This window comes from Phodopus roborovskii, unplaced genomic scaffold, assembly GCF_943737965.1.
Source record: "Phodopus roborovskii unplaced genomic scaffold, PHOROB, whole genome shotgun sequence".
NCBI classification, from domain to species: Eukaryota; Metazoa; Chordata; class Mammalia; order Rodentia; family Cricetidae; genus Phodopus; species Phodopus roborovskii.
This window is the reverse complement of record NW_026126693.1, coordinates 3,228,859-3,243,739: the sequence shown is the minus strand read 5'-3', so window position 1 is coordinate 3,243,739 and position 14,881 is coordinate 3,228,859. Positions and strand designations below refer to the sequence as shown.

At 42.0% G+C, this 14,881-nt stretch overlaps 1 protein-coding gene across 1 annotated transcript in view; it reads left to right on the top strand.

The window, feature by feature from the left end:
• The window catches only part of Ccdc146 (coiled-coil domain containing 146), a 146,493-nt gene that overhangs the window by 105,674 nt on the left and 25,938 nt on the right, over nt 1-14,881 (top strand). The window contains exons 5-9 of the mRNA XM_051174808.1: nt 4,261-4,318; nt 6,709-6,885; nt 8,236-8,309; nt 10,130-10,357; nt 11,255-11,441. Coding sequence (XP_051030765.1) covers nt 4,261-4,318; nt 6,709-6,885; nt 8,236-8,309; nt 10,130-10,357; nt 11,255-11,441 — 724 coding nt within the window. The remainder of the gene's footprint in view (nt 1-4,260; nt 4,319-6,708; nt 6,886-8,235; nt 8,310-10,129; nt 10,358-11,254; nt 11,442-14,881) is intronic.

Genomic DNA, 14,881 nt, shown 5'->3' with positions numbered 1-14,881 from the left:
AAATCTTTGAAAAAAGGAATTGGAGAAGGCAGAAAGATCTCTGTGCTTATGGATCAGGATTCAGAGTGAAAATACTCATTTTACTAAAAACAATCTACAGATTCAATGCAATCCCCATCAAAATCCCAACACAATTCTGTACAATAAAAAAAAAAAACTTCTGGAGGTATCACCATCCCAGATTTCAATATCTACTACAGAGCTATAGTAATAAATGCCACATAGGACTGGCATAAAGACAGACACATAGATTGATGGAATCAAATCAAAGACCCATACATAAATCCATATACCTATGGACACCTAATTTTTAGACAAAGAAGCCAGCATATGGATTTCATGGATGTCAGCATATAGAACCATGCATATATATATATATATATATATATTTGTGTGTGTGTGTGTGTATATATATATATATATATATCCTGTGCAAAACTTAAGTCAAAGTGGATGAAAGACCACAACATAAATCCAGATACACTGAACCTGACAGAAGAGAAAGTGGGAAATAATCTTGAACACATTGACACAGGAGACAACCTCCTGAACAGAATACCAGTAGCACAGTCACTAAGCTTGACAATTAATAAGTGGGACCTCATGAAACTGAAAAGTTTCTGTAAGGCAATAGGACAAAATGGCAGCCTACTAAATAGAAAAAGATCTTCACCAACCCAATATCCAATAGAGGGCTCATTTTCAAAATATACAAAGAACTCAAGAAACATGATATTAACAAATTAAATAATTCAATTAAAAAATGGGGTACAGATCTGAACAGAATTATCAACAGAAGAATCTCAAATAGCCAAGAAATACTTAAGATGTTCAACATCCTTAGCCATCAGGGAAATACAAATCAAAATGACTCTGAGATTCCATCTCACACCTGTCAGGATGGCTAAGATCAAAAACACAATTGAAAGCTCATGCTGTGGAGTAAGGAAATACTCCTCCACTGCTAGTAGAGGTGCAAACTTGCAAGGCCACTTTGAAAGTCAATATGGCAGTTTCTCAGAAAATTGGCAGTCAATCTACCACAAGACCCAGCTATGCCACTCTTGGGCATATACCCAAAAGATGCTTAATTATACCACAAAGAGACGTGCTCAGCTATATTCATAGCAGCTTTATTTGTAATAGCCAGAGACCGGAAACAACCTAGATGTCCCTCAACCAAGGAGTAGATAAAGAAAATGTGGTACATATACACAATGGAGTGTTATGTAGTGGTTTAAAAAAAATGACATCTTGAAATTAGCAGGAAAATAGATGGAACTAGAAAAAAAAAATCATCCTGAGTGAGGTAACCCAAACCCAGGCCCAGAAAGACAAACGTGGTATATGTTCACTTATAAGTGAATATTAGCTGTAAAACAAAAGATAACTATGTTACAATCCATAGACTCAGGGAAACTAGTGTTATGAGCAGTTTCCCACCAGCCTGGTCCCAGAGTTGCATCAGCCCCAAATAACACAGAAATGCTGTATTAGATATAAAACTGTTGGCCTGTTACTATCGTTTTGTATGAGCTAGCTCTGTCTTAAATATTAACCCATTTCTACTCATCTAAGTATTTCCACTTAGATTATTTTACCGGAGAGAGGGTCCGGATCTCTTCTCTCAAGTCCCTACATCTTGACTCCTCCCTACTACATCCCCCAGAATCTTCCTTGTCTCCTAGTCCTGCCTATCTTGCCTTCCTATTTGCCAACAGCGCTTTATTCATTAACAAATAAGAGAAGCCTATTTACAGAATGACATCTCCCATCAGACTAGGTAAGAAGGAGGATTAATGGGGGAGAGGACACCCAGATCTCTCTGATAAGGGGAAATAGAAGAGATTTCATGAATGGACTGAAGGCGGGTGGGAATGGGAACAGGAGCTATCAGACTGGGGAGGGGAGAAGGGGAGAGTATTAAAAAAGACTACTGGGGGGCACTTCAGGGTGGGGTAAAAACATGACACAAGGGAATGTTCCAGGAATCTACAAGGATGATCCCAGCTAAGACTCCTAGCAATAGCAGATATGTAGCCCGACCTGGACTTCTCCTGTGACCAATTGTCATCAGAGAGGCTTTCATCCAGCAACTGATGGAAACAGATGCAGACCCACTGCCAAACATTAGGCTGAGTTCAGGGAATCCTGCAGAAGAGGGGGAGAAAGGATTATAGGAGCCAGAGGGGTCAAGGACATCACAAGAAAACTCACAAAATCAACTAACCTCAACACATAAGGGCTCACAGAGGCTGAACCTACAACCAGGGAGCATGCATGGGGCTGCATATATGTTATGGCTGTGTCACTTGGTCTTCTTGTGGGACTCCTAACAGGGAACAGGGGCTGTCTCTGACTTCGCTTGCTGTCTTTTGGGGCCCCACTCCCCATACTAGGTCACCTTCAGCCTTAATACATGGGGAGGTGCCTAGTCTTAGTACAACTTGATATGCCATATTTTGTTAATACTCGTGGGAGGAGACCTGCCCTTTCCCAAGCAGAAATGAAAAAGTGCATTTGGGGCAGGAACAGAGGTGGTGTAGGGAGGAAAGCCTGGGAGGAGAGGAGGGAGGGGGGACTTCTACCAGGATGTAAATAAATGTATAAAAGTGAGAATAAAAAGTGTGTTTCTGGCTGACAGTTCAGTGAAAGGCACAGTCGCACCCCGTGTGATTGCCAACTGGCTTTCATTCAGTGGCTAGGATGACAAGTGTCACTTTCTTCCCCTCACTTTCCATTGTCCCCAGTCCAAATGCAAGGGGAGCTATAAAATGCAGTCTTCCTATGCATTCAGGAAGAGAAAAAGGATATGACAGATTCTCATGTGTTTGTCACAGAGGCTAAACTTGGCTGAATGATCATGAGATATGGCTATGAGATACCAGTAGAGACAGCATCCCTACTGCTCCATGATTTCATATACAGTTTTTAATAATTTGGAGTAGAAACAATATAGGAAAGAATTATTCTCAAGAACCCCCAAGTAACATTCCTTTAAACTTGGTTCCTGGTTTAAACTTGGTTTAAATTTGTCTTTCACTTGAAACTCTTCCCTCCTTCCTTCCTCCTTCCGTCCCTCCCTCCCTCCCTTCTTTCCTCCCTCTCTCTCTTACTCCCTCTCTTCTTCCCTCCCTCCTTTTCTCCTTTCCTTCCTTCCTTCTTTCCTTTGAGTGTCCATGTTCCAAGGATCTCTACTAAGTTTCTTCTGCTCCAATGTTCTATAACTCTTCTTGTGGTTTCCCTCTTTAATACCTTCCCTGAGGAAGGTGAATGTTGTGTAAAATTTGGGAGCCCTTGGATCAACCCTTCTTCTCAGCTCTCTCCTTCATGATTTCCATGGAAAATTCCCAGTTCAGGTGTAAGTACTGTGAAGCAGTGTGTTATCCTATGGGCAGCTATATTTTTTTATGTATCTCTTTATCCTCGTTTAGTATATAAAGTATGTATTTCAAATTATGAAAATAGGTATTAAACCAACTTATCCAGAATATCCCTGTTATTAATCTTTGAGTGCTAGTTATCTGCTGGCAATGGATGTGCAGTGTAAACAAGTCAGTTTCTGTCCTTGGAGCTAATGCACAACAAAATACCAATCAGGCAGCAAGCCACACTATGTGGAAAAGGAAAACAAGCAGGTGGGAAATGTTGGTACCATTTTTAATAGGATGACCCAGAGACCCTGAGGCTAAAACAGGTTTAGCAAGAAGGCCAAGTTAGCCAGAGCCCAGAGCAATGTGCCTGGAGAATCTGATGATACACTTTCAGCTTGGCCCAGGTTTGGTGGGATGTTGTTGATCAGGAAAGTGATAGGAAATCATCACACTGAAAGTAGAGAGTTGACTATCACATGCAAAGATGGTGGCAGGCAAGGTAGATCTTTGCGAAGATCCGGTAGTAATTTAGGGAGGTAACATAGAGAGGAAAAGGCCCTAAGCTTCCTGGAAGGAGTCTTAGTCCTCAGGGAGGTCTGTGCCCTAGGAAGTTATAATTAACATGCCCAGAGATCAGCTGTATTAGGTAGGTGTGCATGATGCTGCTGAAATGCTGGGCAAGAGGAAGTACCTAAGTGCACCAGAAAGAATCAGAGCCATTGTCAAGAGACAACACTAGGACATGAACAGACGAGCCTGGGAACAGATCTGACAGAGAAAATAAGGAAGGTACTGCTGCAGAAGTTCTTACTCTTTTGTGCTTCTTGTCAAACATGATATATATATATATTGATATATATATATATATTTATTTATTTTTTGACAGCTTAACAGAAGAAAAGACTCTCATATTAAAGGAATTTGAGAAGATACCTAAGCCAGGAGTAAGTATCAGAGTTTATTAAATGCAACTGGATTCAAACATCCCTTTAAAAATAACACCACACCCTGAAACATTTGAAACACTGAAAATCCAGTCACTGCACATGCAGAAATGGAGATCTGCATACTGGTGAGTAAATGCAAGCAAGGCAGCTAAGAAGCTTTCTGTGCTGACAGCTACATTAGTCAGACTGTGCTTGTCACTTAAAAACATCTCAGTAGTTACTACACTCAGAGCTTTCTGAGCATTTCAGTCAGAGTTTGATCATAAAGAAGATACATCACTGTCTCACCATGATCAAGGCAATGTATAAAAGAAAGCATTTCATTTGGGGCTCACTGAAACACTATAGTAGGGAGCATGGAGGCAGGCAGGCAGGTGTGATGCTGGAGCCGTAGCTGAGAGCCCACATAGATCCAGAAATGCAAAGCAGAGCTTCTCTCTCTCTCTCTCTCTCTCTCTCTCTCTGTGTGTGTGTGTGTGTGTGTGTGTGTGTGTGTGTGTGTGTGTGTGTGTGTGTGTGTTTGTGCTGAACGGGGGTCTGGGTGGAGGAAGGAATTAACAGAATGGGGTGAGCTTTTGAAATCTCAAATCCCATCCCAGTGACACACCTCCTCCAACAAGATTACACCCCCTAATCATTCCCACCAACTAAGGATCAAGCATTCAAATATATGAGCCTATGGGGCTGTTCTCATTCAAACCCCACAATTGCTTACCTATTCCTGTACAGCAAGCCATCTTAAAAGATGGTGGATTAAAATGACAAGCATTTCTACTATAGTCCTGCATTCTTTTAGTCTGAGCTGGCTTGGTTGGGGTAGGCTGAACTACAGTGACAGGTTACTTGATCTAAGGTCCCATGTCACTAGTTGATCACATGATAGTAGAAGGGTTTCCAGCCTCAAAACATGCAAATCACAATACACAAGAACTTTTAAAGCCTCTGTTTAAGTAATTTTGTATCAAACAGTAGACAGGGCCATGTCTATAGAAGATTGGCTTTCCCTGTATGTGGAAAGAATGACACACTGCAGAGGGCCAAGAATGCCCTGGGTAATGGGAGGGAATTATGGCCAAGTTTTGAGACTTACAACAGAAAACATTGCTTCTACTTTCAGGATGGTGTTTTAAAACGTACTGTCAATGGTTTTTCCATGGCCAGCTCACAAATCTGTGGAACATTTAATAAGACATTATTAATTCTATCTAGGAGCATCTATGGTGGCTAATATTGATTGTAAACTTGACAAGATCTAGAATCTCCTAGTAGACAAGTCTCAGTATCCTTTGGGGGATTAGCTAGCTTATAGTCTCTGGGCAGGAATTGAGGTGGAGTCACCTTAATTGTGGGTGGCATCGTTCCACAGATTGGGGTCCTGCACAGAATGAAAAGAACACCAGGTCCTTGTTCTGTGTTTCTGCTAGTGTGAGCAGACACTGCAAGATCCTGCTGGCAAGACTTCCCTACCACATCCAACTGTACCAGAGCACACCCTCCTGCCCCCAAGTTCCTCTTGTCAGGTGTTCAATCACAGCAATGAGATAATAACATCTAACCACCGTTTTTATTACACACACATACACATTCATATTCACACACACACACACTCCCACTCATACACACTCTTACACTCATACACACTCATTCATACTCACTCACACACACTCACACTCATTCATACACACACACTCATTCAATATCAACACATTCACACATACACACACAGAGAGAGACAGAGAGAGAGACAGAGACAGAGAGAAGAAAGAGTTTTAGGTGATTGACTTTACTGTCTACCGGCAATAGAAGGGAATCTCTAAGAAAGCCCAGCACAGGCAGGCTGATGAATACCTACTTCGTTATTCCTAGCAGTTGCCTGTCTGAATCTAATAAAAAAGGCATAGATAGGCAGCACAACCTCCTATGAGGCTGATGGGGAATGAGGAAGAGAATGTGCAGAGGTGATGTTCGTAAATGGGGGTGCTACTGTATGGAAACATGAGTCTCCTCATGGCTAGTTGCCATGTAAGACTCAGGTTAGCCACAAGACAGACATTAAAAGATTGTGTCTGGTTTTATTAAATTCAAGCATATAAGAAAACAATTTACATTTTCACAGTGCTCTTTAGTATGAAATAAAAATTAACATAGAAAAGAAAACATTTTTTAACATGAACCACTCACTTAAAAAGTACTTCAAGACTGTCACGTGCTTGTTAATGTGGTGCAATTGGCATGCTGTGACTGAAGGTGCCAGATATAAGTTACCTCCTTTCTGGGAATCACTTCCGAGTCTTCAAACATGTACAAACAGTATGGTGGGTGGAACTGTTTTTAGCTTGCTTTTACATAGATAAGCATTCTTCTGGCCATTTTCATGACTTTTAAAGGAAATGGACAAGAAGATGAAAGCCCTGAAAGAGAGCACTGAAGAACTTCGCAAGGAAGTAATTCAGAAGAGACTGGAGATCAAAATCCTCCGGGAAGATGTAGTGTCCAAGCAGAAGCAGCTGCTAAAGGAGCAGAAGGAGCTAGAAGAGCTGCAGGAGTGCCAGGTCGGCCTGAAGGTATGAGTGCACAGTTCGTGAGCATTCAAACACTGTGCATAAAGCACAGGGTGGGGTTAGCTGCTTGCAGCCAAGGGCATGAGGGTGTTTGATAGGAAAAGACACGTGAAAGCTTGGTAATCTGAAGGCTTGTAAGAAATTGAACATTCAGTCCTTTCCTATGTGTTTGTATTACCATACCCTTGCATGTTTGACTCCACTCCTCCTCCTACTGTAAAAATGACAAGAAGCCTATACTAATGTTTTAGGAAATAACTAATTGAAATTAATTTCATTTTGAAAAATACATAATAAATCTCAAGAACCTAGAGTTATTTAAGAGACAGCTCCCAAAATTCATTGACTTAGAAATGCTTGTGATTTGCCCTGGCCTTTCCCCTAAGATCTCACAGTGGCACTCACTGTGCGGCTCTCATTGGAGAAATAGAATCTAAGATCCTTCACCAACAACCCATGCAGCTTCGGCTTCAGACTATCATCTGCATGAATCTCTTCCAAGGGTTTGGACCTAAGTTAGCAGTTGTGACTCTTTTACTTGAAGAGGGGCTCCCATATTGCTAAACTTCAGCCCTATGGAGCCTAGGTCTGCTCCAGGATTGGGCGAGACCCTGAGCAGAGCGCTGCACCCTGTCAGTGCATTGCTGTGTTTAACTGCCGCACTCACACGAGGTTCAGACCTCCAAATCTAGTGAACACCCTGGATAAATAGGGTCTCTTTCATCACCCCTAATGCAATACCTAAATGGCACGGTCCATGAATTCACACATCTGGCAGAATGTAAGTTTCTACACGTCTGTCTTCTGATTTTGGCCCTACATGTATGAGCTGTGCAACTATGGGCAGTATTTTCTGTGTCTCCTGTCAGTCGCAGGCAGGGCTTCCCAGAAGCAGTTAATACTGGAGAAGCCTATAGGGCTCTGAGAAAAGCAGGGTAGAGCTCTGGAAGAAGAAGGACTGTAGACGGTTCTGCTGTGGATCTCTATCTCAGTCTGGCCTCACAGGAAACCCTGGATCTTGAATTAACCACAGAGGCTGTTCTCCTGAGCCAAGGAATGTGGGATACTATCTCACTGCATGAGCTAACCCTGGTTACAGCCTCTTCCATACTTCTTCCCATCTCTCCCACCCCAGGGAAAAGAGGTGAGACTCTTAGCAGGGCACCAGCTATAGTTGTCCCATTCTGTCACCTTCTTTTTGAGATAATGACAAGAATAATGACCTTATAAGGCCAATGTGAAAATTGGGAGAAATACAGGGCAGATGGTAAGAGTTTCACAAAACTTAATTTTCTTCTCATTTAATTTGCTTGTTTGACTACATAACTTAACATGGTTGTATTTCTTTACTAGGATGATGTGGTCCACCATCAAACTATTCCCGTACAAATTACAAAGGAGATAGAAAAAATGACACGCAAAAAAATGTATGTTTTAATATTTTTATTCTGAATCCCTCCTAAGCCACCTTCTCCCAAATAATGTATGTTTTAATTTTTAGAAATTATAATCTTGGAACTATCTGGCCCTAGTGCCACCTGGACTCTATGTATTGGCTACTTTACAAGGAAGTAATACAGCAAATGATAATCATTAGTTCTTTTAAATCATATTCCTATAGAGACCTGCAACAACTTCTTCAGGGCTGGAGATTAACCATGTGAACTTAGAATGCCATGGTCCTGAAGGGTCCTCAGGCAGCCAGCAGCCCAAAAGATAGGGACTCCTCATTGGGCACCTCTCCACCCTCAGACATTCAGAGTAGATTTGGATGTGAAGACCATTGAGAAATTCTCAGAATTTCAGTGACCAAAAAGAAAATAAAAGGTTAGTGCACTAAGCTTTCTTGTCAGCTACCTGTTGAAAAATAATGACAGAGACTTCCTATTAATTATGAAAGCTCTGCCTTAGCTTAGGCTTGTCCCACTAGCTCTTATCATTTAAATTAACCCATTTGTGTTAGTCTACATTTTGCCTGTGGCTTTTTACCTTTCTTTCATTCTGTATGTCTCTCTGACTTCCTCCATGTCTCATTTTGGTGTCTGATGCATGCCTGGATTTATCTCCTACTTCCTTTCTCTGTGTCTGGAAGTCCCGCCTATACCTCCTGTGTAGCTATTGGCCCTTTGGCTCTTTATTAAACCAATAAATCTTCACAAGTGTATAAACAACCCACAACATTTAACATAGATTAATATAAATAGGTTAATTTAATTTGTAAGAGCTAGTTGTAACAAGCTTAAACTGATGGCCGAAATTTCATAATTAATAGAGGTCTCTGTGTCATTATTTGGGAACTGGCTGGAGGAACAGAGAAGGACTCATAACAGGTCAGTGCATATAAAAAATATTCTAGAGAAATAATATGATTGCAGTGGTAATCAATCTTAAAAGAATACCAGAAAATGGAGCAGTATGATTCCAAAACCCAAGATCACCAGAAGTGAAGTTAAGAACGTCAGGCCTGGTCCAGGAAGCCAGTCAGGATGACAGTAGAAACTATGGGTTACAGAGATTGGGATCTGAGGAGAAAAGAGAATCAGGGGCATTCTGGGAAGTTATCCCCTGACAGGAAACAGAGTAGGGAAGAGAGCAGCTTATTTCAGCCTGCAGCTACAGGTTACAGTTCTTCATCACGTGGAAGTCAAGGCAGGAATTCCGGCAGCTAATCACACACATCCACATCAGGAGTGGAGCAGAGAAACATGAAAGCTGTGCACTCACTGGCTTGCTTGTACCCAGCTCCACTTCTTCCCTCTAGACAGTTGGAGGCCTTCATGCCTAAGGAATGGCACCACTCACAGTGGACTGTGTCTTCCCACAGCAATTTACTTAGACAATCTCCCATGGAGATGCCTGTGGGCCATGACCCCCTTAGGGGTCACATATCAGATATCCTGCATGCCAGATATTTAAATTATGATTCATAATAGCAAAATTACAGTGGTAAAGTAGCATTGAAATAATTTTCTGTTTGGGGGTCACCACATCATGAGGAACTATAGTAAAGGGTTGAGAACCACTGCTATAGGCTAATACAGTGTAACAGTTCCCCATTGAGAATCTCATCTCAAGTGATTCAAGTTGATGAAGAAAGCTAACCATTATACCCCAGGTTCCTCTCAGCTTTGACCTTCACACACTTCTAAGACCAGTGGACTTACAAGTGCACTTTGGCCTGATAATAGGTAGAGACAGCATGAACTCAAAACAAGCGCTCTTACTTGTGTCTGTGTGCGCCCTACAGAGACATGGAAAAGAAGAATATTGTCTTGGAATATGAAGTCAAAGAGCTAAATGAGTCTTTAAAGAGGCTTGAGAACAAGGTGAATGCTCTCGTGGAGGAGAAGGATGACATAATAAAGGAAGTAGAGGGCAAGCGAGCCTCGTTGGAAATGAAAGAACGAGAGTATAGCCAGCTATTGAAGATGTTGGAGTTAACCAAGGAGAACGAAGCTTCCTCGCTAGCCGAAAGGTCACTTCTATTTCTGTCATCTTCACTTTAATCTGTCCTGTCATCTGAATTTTAAACAGGATCAACTGATTGCACACTACTCAATAGCAAGTTATGGAATTTTAAATCAGTTTTTACCATTAATTAAATGTACCATCTAAACATTTGAAGTACTTTTTTTCTGTTCTTTAATCACAATTTTCCTTGATTCTGTGGTTCCAAATTATTTGCTGTAAGTTATGGGCAGTTGTATCATTGGGAGGTGCTGTAGAACCCAGAGATTTGCCAACAAATGAGTGGTATTTCCGACTTAATCCCAACCTTTTCTGGATGAGGGAGATTTCATGGTGTGATCCCACACTGAGGCATGGTGTGATCCCACACTTCTTAGTTTGTGAATGTGTGGGCAAGTCACTACACTAGAGTGTAGGGACCAGAGGTCACAACCTCTGTCATCCACCTTGTCTTTTGAGACAGTCTCTCATTGGGACTTTAGACTGCCTAACTAGACTATGCTGGCTGGCTAGTCAGCTCCAGGGAACTGGCTGTCTTCACCTTCCCACACTGGGATTACAAGTGGGTTCTACCACTCACAGCTAGTTACATGGATAGAGGGTCTCAAACCCTATGCTTGTGAGGCAGGCACTTTACCGACTATAGAATCTCCCTAGCCCCTGACTTTTCTTAAGTGCCAGAGTTTGAACTCAGCCTATCATTACATTTGGGGAGTTTATGTAATTATATTCCTAAATTATATCAATACACAAAACTGGCTGCTTTGGGTATTGTTTATGATTTATGGTTGTGATATAAGAAAAGTTTTGTGTATATCCTTGAGTGTGCTGTCTTTAATAAGCTTAGAAAACTGTGTAAGACAGTGAATGACATCACTTTCATGTTCACTCTTGACCTGGACAGAGGGATCTTGGATCTCAATCTACGAAACTGTCTCATTGACAAGCAGAACTACCATGATGAACTTTCTCGTAAGCAAAGGGAGAAAGAGCGAGATTTTCGAAACCTGAAGAAGACAGAGCTACTCCTGAAGGTGTCCTTGGAGGCACTCACTCAGACACAAGCGCTGAATCAAAGACTTCTACTCGAGGTGGGTGTGAAAAATACCACCCCAGCTTCTTTTTTTATAATTTTTTTATTTAATTTTATATAACAAAGTCCAATTAAATGAAAACAAACATTTATACACAATATTTGGGAATTTGGGCGTCGTTCTTTCCAAACTACTTCCTGCTGGTAAGGGGCGCTGTCTTGGGGGATTTGAAGAGGATTCAGATATCCTAGCTGTAGTCTGTAGGGCTGTTTTGTCCAGCTGTTTAGAATGTAGGTTCAGCTTGTACTCTGTTTCAGGCGGTCTGGCGTGATCAAACCACATTAGTCTGGAAGGAATCCACATCTTTTCATTTTCTGTGGAAACAAAAATAGAAATCCTTTTCCCCAGTAACTTGTTCTTCAACTTAAATTTTGGAGTCAAAGCGTTTTTTTTTTTTTTTTTTTAATTTATTATTTTACATGTCGATCCCAGTTCCCTCTCCCTCCCTCCCTCCCTCCCCTCCAGCCCTCCCTCCCTCCTTCTCTTCCTTTTGCCCTCTCTGCCCTATCACATGCACTCTAAACACCCTCCCCTCCCAACCCCCCACCACAATACCATATGTAGGGGAATGCCATCCAGTTGGGGTCATGTAGATCTGACAGGTCCTGTGAAGTAGGGACTAGGGCTTCTCTCCTATCTCTAGAATAAGGCAGTTATCCCTCCATGGGGGATATGTTTGCAAAGTCCTTTTGTGCACCAGGGATACATCCTGGCTCCACTGTCTGAGGTCTCTTAGACTGCTCAGACCTTCTGGCTGAGACCCATATTCAGGGGGGTCCGAGTCAGTCCCCTGTTGGCTTCCCAGCTATCAGTGTAGTGGCCCTTAGCTCCTCCTTGTTCAGGTAAGCTGTCTCTATGTACTTCTACCGCATGGTCTTGTCCTCTCCATCTGCTTCTGGGTTCTAGTTCGACTCAGTGTTTATGTATGGGTGTTTGCTCCTGTTTTCAACAGGCATTAGTTGAGGACTCCATGGAGAAGTTAGTTGTGGATCTCACTCTCCGGGAAGGGCATTTATGATAGCCTTTCCACGGGAGCTGAGATTGTTAGTTGGGAGCAGTCTTGTAGTTCCCTCGACCTTTCTTTGTGTTCAACTTTATCTTCAAACCAATATTGGCTCCCTCTTTTATGTTCTCTCTCTCTGCTCTGTCTCTGTCTCTGTCTCTCTCTCTCTTTCCTATTTTCCATTCCTAACCAGGCTCAATCCTCCTGGTCGCACATGCCTTCCTCTCCTCCCTCTCATTTTCTCCTACTTCTCTCTCCATTAGCTGTCCTCCCCCACTTTACCTGAGGTCTGGGGGACTTGTCCCTTCCCAGTTCTGTGAGGGACTTTATATGAATCTCTTAGAATACAACTTGTATCCTAGTTCCTCTGGTGATATGAATTATAGGCTGGTGATCATTTGATCTAGTTCTAAAATCCATATATGAGTGAGTACATACTGTGTTTCTCTTTTTGTGACTGGGTTACCTCATTCAGGATGGTTTCTTCAAGTGCCATCCACTTGCCTGTGAATTTCAAGATACCATTATTTTTTTCTGCAGAGTAGTATTCCATTGTGTAGATGTGCCACATCTTCATTAACCATTCTTCAATTGAGGGGCATCTAGGTTGCTTCCAGGTTCTTGCTATTACAAATAGTGCTGCTATGAACATAGTTGAACAGATGTCTTTGTTGCATTGATGTGAATCCTTTGGGTATATGCCTAAGAGGGGGATTGCCGGGTCCTGTGGTAAACTAATTCCCATTTTCCTGAGGAACCGCCATACTGATCTCCAAAATGGCTGTATGAGTTTGCACTCCCACCAGCAGTGGAGGAGTGTTCCACGTTCTCCACATCCTCTCCAACATAAGCCATCACTGGTGTTTCTAATTTTAGCCATTCTGGCAGGGGTAAGATGGTATCTCAAAGTTGTTTTGATTTGCATTTCCCTGATAGCTAAGGATGTGGAGCATTTTCTTAAGTGTCTTTCAGCCTTTTTGATTTCCTCCATTGAGAATTCTTTCTTCAGTTCTGTACCCCATTTTGTAATAGGGTTATTTGGTGTTTTGTTGACTAGTTTCTTGAGTTCTTTGTATATTTTGGAGATCAGCCCTTTGTCGGATATAGGATTAGTGAAAATCTTTTCCCAGTCAGTGAGCTGCCGTTTGGTCTTGTCAACTGTGTCCTTTGCCTTACAGAAGCTTCTAAGTTTGAGGAGGTCCCATTTGTTAATTGTTGATCTCAGTGTCTGTGCTCCTGGAGTTACGTTCAGGAAGCAGTCTCCTATACCAATTTGTTCAAGGGTACCTCCTACTTTCTCTTCTAAGAGGTTCAGGGGGACTACATTTATGTTGAGGTCTTTGATCCATTTGGACTTGAGTTTTGTGTGAGGCGATAGGCATGGGTCTATCTGGAGTCTTCTACACACCCTCATCCAATTGTGCCAGCACCATTTGTTGAAGATGCTGTCTTTGCCCCATTGTATAATTTTAGCTGTTTTGTCGAAAATCAGGTGTTCATAGGTGCGTGGATTAATATCAGGATTTTCAATTCGATTCCATTGGTCTACCTGTCTATTTTTATGCCAATACCAGGCTGTTTTCAGAACTATAGCTCTGTAGTAGAGCTTAAAGTCAGGAATGGTGATGCCTCCTGAAGTTCTTTTATTGTATAGCCACCCCAGCTTTTAAGCTCAGGGATTTCTTTCAAAAAGCGTCTCTGAGGTGAGGTAGTTGATTTTCACGGAACCATTCTTTTCAGGATTGTCATGTCCCAGGACCTTCTGGGCATTCATGACTTCAGAAGTAAACAACCATTTCCAACCCTGGTAGACATGTCTGAACCTAACCTGTTCCTGGTTCTCTTTTCCTGTGTTCAGGGAAAGTTTGCATCGCTTGCGCCCTTTGCATTTAAGAAATCACACACAGTTCAGCCAGTGGACTGTGGGAAGAAGTAACATGCCATTTTTAGATTAGGCCTTTTCAACACCAGAGTGAGACCTTCTGGCTCTTCATCCCTCTCCTGTGCCAATTGTGGAAGGATGTTACAGATTGGAGGTGCCATAAGGTGGGGGTGACCAGGAATACTGAGCCATAGAAGTCTCATCACTGGAGTGATGGTGACTCAGTGGTTAAGAGTGGCGGCTTCTCTTCCAGAAGATGAGAGTACAAGGGATTGATTCCCAGCACCTTCCTGGTGCTTTACAGCCATCCATAGCCCCAGTTCTGGGAATCCATTTCCTTTCAGCCTCTCTGTGTCTCATACACAGCACATACTTTTAAAATATGGCCAGAGACGACAAAACCTTTGCATTCTTGTGTTTAGCTTTAATATGAATATTAATGTAACTGTGGGTGTGCTTAGACTATAGTCATACATAGCTGTTTCTTTGTCCCATCTGCTTATGTTCCATTTTCTGTCCTTTATTTTTTTTTTCTTTTGAGCTATCAGGGTT